General features: G+C 44.0%; 1 protein-coding gene across 6 annotated transcripts in view; it reads right to left on the bottom strand.

Moving 5' to 3' along the window:
* Window positions 1–12,208, bottom strand: part of CDYL (chromodomain Y like) — a 243,142-nt gene that overhangs the window by 182,988 nt on the left and 47,946 nt on the right. Inside the window, exon 1 of one of the 6 annotated variants that reach the window (XM_070585014.1) lies at window positions 942–1,378. The exons of 2 other annotated variants lie outside the window; for them this stretch is intronic. In XM_070585014.1, coding sequence (XP_070441115.1) covers window positions 942–965 — 24 coding nt within the window. In that variant the 5' untranslated portion in view covers window positions 966–1,378. Of the gene's footprint in view, window positions 1–216; window positions 335–941; window positions 1,379–12,208 lie in introns of those variants that run through there. 3 more of the 6 variants (XM_070585016.1, XM_070585017.1, XM_070585013.1) reach the window with 3 other exon arrangements.

The raw sequence follows: 12,208 nt of genomic DNA, 5'->3' as shown, positions 1-12,208 counted from the left end.
TCTACTTGTTACAGATACTTAAGTCCCTAAACACCCAGGTCCCTAAACGCATCATAAAGGTGAATCCAGGGAGTATCCAGAAGTTTTAAGTCTCTTACGAAGACGTACTTATAAGTATATACATGAAACAGAAGAATCACTTATCCAAAGGAAGAGAGAGCCTTCCGAGCTTCTGTACTCCCAGGAAGTCTACTTTGAAATACGTCAAGAAGTTACCTCGAGGCATACAAAATATGTCGAAAGATCCAAACTGAGAACTCCAAAACTAATGAAGCTGGCAAACCCATCGCCCATAACTTATAGCTCTGATGTGCCCTTTCTTACTTGCAACGCTGCGGCGCAAATGAATGACGGTGTATCAGCGTTAAATTTAAATTTCCTGGCTCTGGCCACAATGCTAACCTAATTAAAGCATGTGGTCAACGTTTAGCATTTTCGGTGCGATATTTTGCATCGCTTCGGCTAGAGCACAGTCGAGAGACAGTTCCACTCTTCCTCTTGCCCACCCCCCCCCCACCAAAACCCGAGGCAAAACCCTCCCCGAAACGCTTTATTAAATGGACAGGAAAACACCCCCGCGCCGCCCAGACCCCGCCGAGCGGGAGCGGGCTTCACACCCACCGCCCTCGCCAAGAACACTTCGGGCTCGGTCTGAGCAAGTCACTCGTGTCAGCGCTACTTCCCCGCGGCCGGGGACCGCGGGAGCCCGACGACTCCGGGGAGGCCCCCGCCCGCCGGGCCCCCGGGGCGGAGCGGCTCGGGCTCCCCTCGCACGCGTTTCCCGTCCAGCAAACTGTGGCCGCGGGGCGGGGGGGGGGGGGGCGCCGGCGGCAGAGCGGGCCGTCGGGCTGGACGCGGCCGGGCCGGGCCGGGCGGGCGCCGGGGGGGCGGCGCGGGGCGGCGGGCGGGGGCGGCCCGAGGGCCGGGGGGAGGGGAGGTACCTCGTACAGCTCCTCGGAAGCCATGGTGGGCGGCGGAGTTGCGGGCGGGCGAGAGGGGCAGGGTCGGGGCGAGGCGCCGACGCCGCCGGGCGGCCGACACTTTGTTTCAGTTGGGTCCCTGCGTGGCCTGCGCTTCCTGCTCCCGCTCCCGGCGCCGGGGCTCGGCACGGACGAGCCTCTCACTTACTGCCAGTGCGGGCCGGCGGCGGCGGCGGCGGCGGGGTTGTGCGCAGGAGCAGCTGCGCAACGCGCCCTCCGCGCCCCGCGCTCACTCCCCGGCGGGCCGGCTCGGGCTCGGGCTCATCGCGCCCCGCCGCGGGGCCGGGCCGGGTTGGGGCGGGCGCGGCGGCGGTGCACGGCGGCGCGGATGGCTCCGCGGCTCCCCCTCTCCGGTGTAGTGCAAAAAGCTTCCTACTTGCGACCAAAAAACCTGCCCTGGCTACTGAGCATGCCCAGTGCGGCCGCCCGGGCCCGGCGAAGCCGCGCTCCCGCGCTCCGGGTTTTCGGGCCGCCCGCGCGGGAGGGGCGGGGCGGCCGAGGGGAGCAGCGGGCTCCGCTCCGGGCCGAGGCCGGCGGGCGGCCGCCAGCAGCCAGCCGGCAGGAAGGGGAGGAGCCAGGAGCAGTGGGCGGGGCCGCGGCGAGACGTGGGCGGGGCTGCGGGAAGCGGTGGGCGGGGCCCCGACTTCTCCAAGTCCCCTCGCGGAGGTGGGACCCGGCCGCGCCTCGCCGGCCCGCCCGCCTCGACGTGGGTGCTGGGTGCTAGGCCCGGCCGGGCGGGACCAAGGACCTCGAGGGTCGGGGCGGAGGACGGCGGTGCCCAGTGGGGCCGGCATCGGCGTGTACGAAGTTGCTCGGGGGCCGTGGGGCGAGGCGGCCCTCGTCTAGAGCCTTCCGCCCGACGGCAGGGGCCGGGCCGCCTAATGCGCGGCCTCCGTCCTGGAGAGCGCAGACCTCTCCCCCGCGGTCCCGGTGCGGGGCCAGGCCCGCCCGCGGAGGACAGGCGGCGTGGCCAGGTGGAACCCCCCGCCCTACCACGTGCCCGCCTCCCCCGCGGCAGCCGCCAAGACCCGGAGCCCGGAATGCCCGCCCGGCCGTGTGGCCCGGCGCGCTCCGGGCACGCTCGATCGGCGGCAGGCCCGGGGTGGGAGCCGGGGGCGGGAGCCCGGCGCAGTCGAGGGCGGCGCGAGGGCGCGGCTGCCTCCACTCTGCCCGCAGCTTCCCCCGCGCCAGGCCTCCCCGTTCTTGGAGCGTCCACCTCCTCTGAAGGAGACTTGGGAGGAGGGGCTGGAACCTGGACTCCAGGGAGGTCCGAGTTCTAAAGGAACGAAGCTGTCAATGGTGGTTCTCCTTGGGGGGAACGGTGTGGACAACTACACGACAGGCCCTCTCGGTCAGAACAGCGATGGCTGGCCCTTCCTCCACTTTGCAGTGGAGATAGGCAAACTGGGGACGGCGCGCCTGGCGAGCTCCCAGGGCGCACCTGCCGGGAGACTGGACGTTTCCCCATCCGTGCGGAATGAGGAAGGGGCTTCCTGGCCCGACTTCCCCAAACAGCGGGCAACTACAGACCTTCCTGCTGAATACAGCGGAACTTCTCCACCGGGCACTGCGGAGACATTTTTTCATTCTCCCCCACCCCCTACACCTGGTAGCCACCGCCAACTCTTACATCTCTCCCAGTGCACCCTCTCCTGCCGTCCCTTTCCTGGTGCTCTATCTAGCTCGGGTTCGTAAATGATCTCCTCGTCAGCAGCCCCTCCCACCAGTTTTCTTCCTAAAACCCAATTCGATTGTGCCCCGATTATGCAGTTTAACAACCACAAGGTTTTCCACAGACCTCACTGAATTTCCTGCCCTCCCCACGTCGAGGAACTAGCACAACTCCTGCCCTTCAAGTCACTTTAAGTCAAATCACCCCAGTGCTTCTACCTGCAATTCTCTCTGCCTAGAGTGCCCCCCTTTCAACCTTAACCTCTAGCTGCGACGTCACCTGAAAACCATAGCCTTTTCACTTCCAGAGCAGAATTAGCTACTGCCTCTCCAACGGCCCCTGAAGCACTCAGGCGTGCTCCATTGCAGCACTTATTTCAATGTATTTTAACTGTTGGTCCACTCTTCTCTCCCACCTCCATTTCTAGACTATGACCAACTCCCAGATCTCATCTTCAAATTTGATTCTCCAGCCCCTAGTTACCGTTCTCTACATCAAAGGTAAGTTTTTATTCAATGAATTGGAATTCCATTGTCCGCAAAAAAGCCTGATACCCACACGTCCAATTCCCATTATCAAATACTTTGACAAGAATCAAAAGTTCAAGTCCCCACTTCCTTTACCTGTCAAGGCGCTCTCAAGCTCTGCCTCTTTCCCTGATTGCCCAGCCAATTCTCTCTCCCTCCTCCAAATATTAGCAACTCTTTCCTCTCACTTAGCATTGCCATTACTTGCTGCATTTGACTATTGTCTCTCTAAGCACACAAATGCGTCGGCGTAGGTTGTAAGCTTCTTGAAGGCAAGGACTAAGACTTCATATATCTGTTAAGTCTCAAAGCAATTAGCGCACATTACAGTGAGTGCTCACATACTTGCAAGAGATGGTTAAAAATCACAGTGGCATAATAAAATATAAATAAGAAAAAAGGGATTCTCAATATGAAATGAACAGATACATCTCACATGTAAACCTGTGTACAATGATAGACCAGTATAAATATAAACATGAACATTCCTTCTTTTTCTTAAGGCCATCGCCCTAATTATTACCACTGTCAGAACAGAGTTCGTTAAGCATTCACAAGTTGCTCCGCCGTGTGCTTAATGGTCTGTAATGTTAAATTTGTTGTCTCTAAAGTCTCCAGTAAGACCTCTTTTACCAAGGGGAGGGGAGGAAGAAATGAGGATAGAAAGACCTCCACCCATACTCAGATGTTGAGCTAGTACATTTGATATATATAATCATAGTGTAAGGTGACTTTCCTTGTTGTGGAAAAAGAAGGGGGCGGGAAATACAGCCTTAAAAAAGTAACTCCCAAAAGTCAATTTACACAGACCTTTAATCCTGATGACCTGAATTATTGATGCTGCTATGATTAGTCATCAACATTGAAAGAGTAACCACTGGGTAGAGGTCACCTCCCTAACGAAGCAGGAGTAAGCCATTCTCCTCGGCTCAGCTCTAGCTACCTCTCTCCTCCAACAATTAGTTGGTTTCCATCTTAATTAAGAACACTGGCAGAGGAGACTGGTATGGTACTAAGGTACCAAGTAGTGACTGAGAAATTGAGCATGTCTTCACCTGTCCACTTTGTTCCTCTCATCTGCCCTCCACCTAAAACACCCACTGGTTTATTGCATGCTATTTTCCTTATGTATGTATTTTACCTCATTTGTTCAATTTGTCTTACTTTTAAGCAAATTCTGCTTTGTCTCCTTACTTTTTCATATAAACATTTTATCAGTCCTCATAACAGAAGTAAATATGTCCAAGATCATTTAGTGGCTTTGAATTTATACCACCTTTCATGAAGTAGTCAAGTTTTGCAGTAGTTACCATGACCACGTGTGTGGGTGCTGTGAAAGTATTTTCTCGGTGAATTGAGAATAAAAGTGAAATCACATCCCCTAAACACATCAAGGAAGATATCTGCATTGTACCAAAAACTCATGCAGCACAATAATACATACTAAAATATATAAATCTTAACAATTATAGAAGTGGTCAACAAGAGAGACGATGTACACAGACGCAGTTAAAATACCGTACACATCTACCGACAATAAGCTTCAACTCTTACCTGACGTGAGCCAGTGCAGGAGACCAACAGAAAACAGTTTACTCATTTTCCAAATTTATCCAAGCAATTGGTAATCGACAATCAGTACCGCTCAAGATAAGACTCTCCAGATCAGGAGTGGAAGCCATTCCCCATCTTGGCAGAACAATGACTGATAAACTAGAGGTTCTCCCCTTTTCCCATTCAACAGCCCAACCAATCGCTTCTTCCATTCTCCCAAGAATCTGCATTTCATCTACATTTGAATCCCAAGGCTCCCAAGAGGAGATGGGGGATGGGACTGGAGAGACAAAAGAAGCCAAAATCCAGCGACTAGTCCACTCCTAGAGCCAAAAGCATTTTAAGGTTGGGTGGCTGTGAATAAGCTGCTGATAATGGTTCCCTCCATCAATTTTGTACCCCAAAAACATAATCTATCTTGGCTACCTCCTCCAAAACCCAAAATTTAACTGTGGTTTTTATGAAAAAGTGACCTAAGTTTGTGTGTTTGTCTTTGCACACTGTGGCCAGAGAAATTAAACACCGTTCCTGTTATAGAGTATCTACTCCATAAAACTTGGGGAAATTCCTATCAATCACCTACTCAAACGAAAGTAAGACAATTTCAAGCCTGAGAGGCAAAAGAGAGAAACAATACCAGTCATAAGATGAATTCAGATGCTAGGCCCTTCTCCGAACTTGGAGCCGTCCAGTTCTTCCTTCCCTGAAAGCTTCAGTTGGGTGTCAGGCCCCTTTTCCTTTCTGGATAACCAAAACCTCTGATTCCTGGTTTCAGCTGCTGCCTCCTTCCCTGGGCAAATGGTCAGTTTCCTCATTTCCACTGGCAGCCTCTCCCTGCCTGCATCCACCTTGGTCCCAGGTATTATTCTCTCTTTTGTATGGAGGCTAGTGTTTAATTCAGTTGCCACACTGCTGTTTCCTGGCCCAACGCCACCATTTATTTAATCTCTTCGCCCTAGTGACATCAGGTTTGAGACGTCTTTGCATCTGATTTCACCAGTTTCCTCTTAGGCTGAGGTTCCACCATTGCCCAAACCTCATCAATTTACATTTAAAGGTCACTTTCTTTCTCAACTAGAGTTAGTGTTTAACTGCGGTTCCTTGTTCTATTTAGCTAATGGTGATTCTACCAAAAGAATTCTTGTAACATGGATTTGTTTTACCTTCTTGTGGTTGAAATAACTGATCAAGAATGAGGAAGTTTTTCATGTACAACTTTATACATCACCCAACCTTCTGGAAAAAGAAAATAACCAAAAATCATAAAGAGTAAACAGCCTCAAGGTACTGCTGTGACATTCTGGTTGACTTTATTCCAGGGCACTAACTAATTCATTTTGGATTCCTGAAAATACATCAAATGTAAATGTCCGTTGAATTATGGTGGATAATTGTATTCGTCACTCAAGTGAGACCATCTAGTAACCTCGTTACCTTCTGGCCTTTTCTAGAGAAAGAGATTATCAAGTAGCAGACATTCTGGCTGATAAGGAAAATAGGAACACCAGGCCAACCAAAAGTAGTGGAACCCAGAATTAGCCCAGGACCAGGACAGGTGGCGGTTGACTCTAAAGCATAGAGTAAATGAATTTGAAAGTAAAGCTGGGGCCACACAAGCATGGGAAAATGTATTGCGGCTTGATTTTTTTCCATCACTAGTATTGTCTAGTGCAGAGATTCTCAAATTGTGGTCCCCAGACCAGTAGAAACAGATTCACCTTGAAACTTGTTAGGAGTATAAATTCTCTACCCACCACCCACCTACTGGCACACAGCAGTCTGTTTAACAGGTCCTCCAGGTGATTCTGATGCATGCTAAAGTTTGAGAAGCACTGGTTTAGAACAGTTTTGTTTTTTTGTTTTTATCAATCTACAGATTTCAAACCATTTGTGGATGTTTAGATCATTTTAGTAGATCTTGACTAACATTTTTTAAATGAGATGGAATGGAATGGACTTCTATCACTTCATTAGGGTGGCTATTGTTTCCATTACATACACACACACACATGTTTATATGTATGCACATATATGTACACACACATACAAACACGTGTATTATCATGTACTAGGTCACATGTAAAATATATTTCTTACATTTCGATCGAGATCAAAAATTTTGAAAACCAATGTTTGGGAAATGGGTAACAAACCCCTGCAAAGTTGGATTGCTAATGACATGTAAATGGTATTGCCAAAGTGCTCTCAAACCTTTTTCTTCAATGGTTTAATGATCCCTTTTTTGTAGTACAAATCATTTCTCCATAAATACTACAAAGGTGTTCAGACCAGGTTCCTTTCTGAATTATCATATATTCTAGAGTAATATATTTTGAAGTAATAGGATTTATAGTATATATTTTAGGCCTTTTCTTTCTAAAGAATGTAGAAGCATTTCCAAAGAATACCCCTAACAGACTGCACAAAGTGAATGCAGTCTAATTTGTTCAACAGCAACATTTTAAAAAAATAAGCACAAGAAGCATTTACCCTGTGCTGGGAACCATTGTAAGCATTTTATGATATTAACCTCTTCAATTCAACAAGCACCTAATGAAAGTTATAGCTGATATTTACAAAGAACCCTAACTAAGCACATCCATCCGGAAAGCACCTTTTGGGGTAGGCACTATTATTGTCCCCATTCCTGGAAGTCGGGAAACTAAAATTCATACTCAGGTCCAGGTAACTCTAGGGCCTGAGCTTTCAACCATGGTTAGGGTCATTCATTCAATCACTAAATATTTATTGACCACTTATTGTATGCTAGGCCACTTGCTAATCAATGCATCTACAGTCACCCCTGCTCTCAGGAAGCTAATAATCTATTAGGATAGGTGGACATTAAATTGTCAGGAAAAAAATTCTTAATTATAAATAAAGGAAAATTTCAGGAAGCTGTGAGCTCATATGACCTGGAGCTGCATCTGGTTTATCTCTTTCCCCAAAACAGGGTCCATCAACCCATGGGCGCTCTAGACATGCTTGGGCATCAGCAAAGCATGATCATTGAAAAATAATTTTCAAATAATTTGATACCTCAAAAAGTATCTAATTAGCCATCGTAGGAGAAATCAACATTTTGACTTCTGTGCAATTGCTTTACAATTTAACATTGAAAAAACCCAAAATATTAGACATTCAAAATGACATGAGGAATAATAGGACAAAAGCCTGTGGGCCCACTCCCCAGTTTAAGAAGAATATTTCCATGTTCAAGCCAATATTTGGAAGACTTTTGAATAATTTATGGAAGGTAAGGGAGTATACCATGTTCTGTTCAGTATTTAGGGCTTATTTAGTTTTGGGGGTTTTTTTTTTGGAAGATTAGCCCTGAGCTAACATCTGCCACCAATCCTCCTTTTTTTTGCTGAGGAAGGTTGGCCCAGAGCTAACATCTGTGCCCATCTTCCTCCACTTTACACGTGGGACACCCACCACAGCATGGCTTGCCAAGCCGTACGTAGGTCTGCACCCGGGATCCGAACCGGCAAAACCCAGGCTGCCAAAGCAGAATGTGTGAACTTAACCACTGCGCCACTGGGCCAGCCCCTACTATTTGTTTTTTTAATAAACTTTTTAATAATAGATTTACAGAAAAATTGCAGGGATAACATAGAGATTTCTTATATAGTCCACACCAGATTCCCCTATTACTAACATCTTACATTAGCATGGTACATTTGTCACAATTAATGAGCCAATATTGATACGTTATTAACTAAAGTCCTTACTTTATTTAGATTTCCTTAGTTTTTACCTAATGTCCATTTTCTGTTCTAGGATCTCATTTAGGCCACAACATTCCATTTAGTGATCGTATATCCTTAGGCTCTTCTTGGCTGTGACAGTTTCTCAGATTTTCCTTGTTTTGGGTGAGCTTTACGGTTTTGAAGAGTTCTGCTTGGATATTTTATAGAATTTCCCTCAGCTGGGATTTTTCTGATGTTTTTCTCATGATTAGACTGGGGTTATGTGTTTTGGGGAGGAAGACCACAGAGGTAAAATGCCTTTCTCGTCACATCGTATCAAGGGTACATACTATCAACGTGACTTACCGCTGTTGATGCTGACCTTGACCACCTGGCTAACATGGTGCTTGGCAGGTGTCTCCACTGTAAAGTTACTCTCCTCTTTTCTAATCTACACTGTTTGGGGGGGAGTTACAATGGGCAGCTGGCACTTAAGGACTGAGGAGCCGTCCTCCTCCTCCTTGAGAGCTGAGTATCTACAAAATCTATTTGGAATTCTCCCGCACAGGAGATATATCTCTTCTCCCCCACTTATTAATTTATTCACTCATTTAATTATATCCATATAGACTAATGGCTATTTATTTTATACTTTGGATTATAATCCATACATCTTTATTTTGTTGTTCTGATTGTTCCGGCTTTGGCCATTGGGACCTCCTTCAGTTGGCTCCTATCGTTTGACATACTCCTGTTACTTTGGGGGGTGTTTGTATGTGTTGACCACTTCCTTACTTTTTGACATTGTTAGATCCTCCAGGCTCATCTTGTATGAGCCCCAGTTCTAGAATCAGCCATTTCTCCAAGTAGCCCTGGTCCCTTTTATTGAAGAATCATATTAGAAAGCAAGATCTGGGTGCGAGATTGCTCATTGCTGCTGAGACTTCTTTAGTTTTTGATTAGGTCATACCTAAACTACTGAACTAAAATCTGAAGGATGAACTAACTCGGTAAGAGGGTGGTGGAGATGGCCCCAGGCTGAGGGAAGAGCTTATGCAAAGGCCTAGATGTAGATGGAGCACATTTTTGAGAATCTGAAAGAAGCTGGTGTGGCTGGAATGCAGAGAACAGGAAGAGGGAAATAAAATGGAATTAAGAGGCACGTGAGTCTGATGGGTCATGACAATGTCCTGGGTGTCTTAAGCAATAATCTGATCTGTATTTTTAAAAAGCTTCGCTCTACGAAGAATGGGTAGTTGGGCAGAGTAGTTAGGGAATTATTGCACTATTGCATTAGCTTTGATCCTTTTTTTTAGATATAGAATTATTTCAAAATAAATTTTTGGTGAATGCTCTGCTGATGCCAAGCACTTACTCAACATGCCCATGAGGTGATGGACACTGTCTTTAGGACCTCCAATGCGACACTGAATAAAAGTGGTGATAGTGGACATCTTGTTTTGATTTTTATTAAAAGAGAAAGATTTCACTATTAGGAATGATATTTCCTAAAGTAATTTTGTAGGCATCTTTAATCAGATTAAGGAAGTTCTTTTCTAATCCTAGTTTTCTAAAAATTTTTTACTAAATCATGAATGGATATTGAATTTTGTCATCTATTGAAATGATCATATGATTTTATTCCTTCATTTTGAAAACATATTGACATATTATTTTAAATTTTAAACCAATTTTCTTTTTCTGAAATAAACCAAATTTGGTTTTCATGCATTATCTTTTTGGTAAATGCCTAAGTTTATTGTGTTAATAATGTATTTAGGATTCTGAATATATGTTGAGAAAGGTTGGCCGGACATTTTCCTTTCTTACGTTCAAATTCTCGGCAGATTTTGATGTCAAGGTTATGCGTGTCTCGTAAGAAGAGCTGGCATATAATTCCTCTTTTCCAGTTTTTAGTTTGTGTATGAATGCCATTATTTCTTCCTTTAATATCTGTGTGCATTTGCTTGTAAAGCCATCTGGTCCTGTCATTCTGGTTAGAAGGCTTTAAATTATAGACTCGAATTTTTTAATAAAGGAATATTCAGGTTTTCTCTTTCTTCCTATGTCAATTTATCCATTTCATCTAGAATTTCAAATTTAATGGCATAAAATTATTTAGAAAATTTTAATACTGGTAGGATCTATAGTAATGTTCCATTTTTAATTTTTCAGAATATGTGTCACTTTTCTCCTTTTTCTTTCTCAGTCTTGCAAGGGCTATATTAATTTATTAGTCTTTTGAAAATAGCAACTTTGGACTTTTTTGATTTTCTGTGTTAGAAGTATCTTTTCTATGTCATTAGGCTCCTACCATCATTATTTCCTTTTCCTTTGGATTTTATTTGTTGTTCTTTTTCTAATTTCTTTAAGTGACTTTGTTCATTGACTTTCTGTCTTTATTTTCAAATGTATGTATTTAAACATATAAATTCCTCTGCATCCCACAAATCTTGATATTTTGCATTTTCATTATCATTTAGTTCAAAATATATTCCCATCTTATTGTGGTTTCTTCTATGACTGATGGATTATTAGAAGTATTGTTTCTTAATCTCAAAATAAAAGGATTTTCTAATTTTTATTTTTTTGTTATTTGATTTCTGGCTTAATGATGTAGTCAAAGAACGTAATCTGTAGAATTTCAATCCTTTGAAGTTTGTTGAGATATTTTATGTCATAAATATGCTCAAATGTTGTAGATATTCTATATGACACTTCAAAAGACTATGTAGGGGCTGGCCCTGTGGCCGAGTGGTTAAGTTCACATGCTCCGCTGCAGGCGGCCCAGTGTTTCGTTGGTTTGAATCCTGGGCATGGACATGGCACTGCTCATCAAACCACGCTGAGGCAGCGTCCCACATGCCACAACTAGAAGGACCCACAACGAAGAATATGCAACTATGTACCAGGGAGCTTTGGGGAGAAAAAGGAAAAAATAAAATCTTTAAAAAAAAAAAAAAGACTATGTTCTTTGCAGTGGTTATGTGTAGTGATATATATCTAAAAATTTATATTATTTATTATATAAATTATATCATGATATATAAATTATGTTTATATAGTTAATTATATATAAATGATATATTAATATGTATAAATTACATATATTATTTATGTAATAGTAAACTTGAATACATTCATATATTATTGTAATATATTAATTAATATCATAATAATATATTTTTTATATATGAATATATACATTTGAGTTTACTATTTATGTTGTTTTACTATTTATGTTATTCAAATCCTCTATCAGTTACTGGGATAGGTGTGTTAAAATCTCCCAATATGATTGTGAATTTGTCTATGTCTTTTCAGTTAGTTTTTGCTTTATTTATTTTAAAGCTATTTATTAGGTACCTACAAGTTTAAACTGTTATATCTACCTGCTAAATGAAGCATTTTGTTGTTACAAAGAAGCTAATAATGCTTTTGACTTTGTCTGACATTAAGATACCTATAACCAACTCACTTTTGATTTGTATTTGTATGACAGATAAATCTTTCTCCGTCTTTGTATTTTTAAACTTTCTGGATCCTTATGTTTTATATAAATAGCAGTTTTGTTTGTTAATCAGGATGACAATCTTTGTCTTTTAATTGGGTATTTAGTCCATTTACATTTAAGGTAATTACTGATATGTGTAGTTTTGATTCTACCATATTATTCAGTATTTTCTATTATCCTGCCAGTTTTATGTTTCTTTTTTTCCTTCATCGATTTGTTTCAGATTGATTGAGAACTAAAAAAAGAAGTTATTTTTTTCTCCTTATTAT

This window comes from Equus przewalskii, chromosome 19, assembly GCF_037783145.1.
Source record: "Equus przewalskii isolate Varuska chromosome 19, EquPr2, whole genome shotgun sequence".
NCBI lineage: Eukaryota > Metazoa > Chordata > Mammalia > Perissodactyla > Equidae > Equus > Equus przewalskii.
This window is presented reverse-complemented; position numbering and strand designations above follow the sequence as displayed.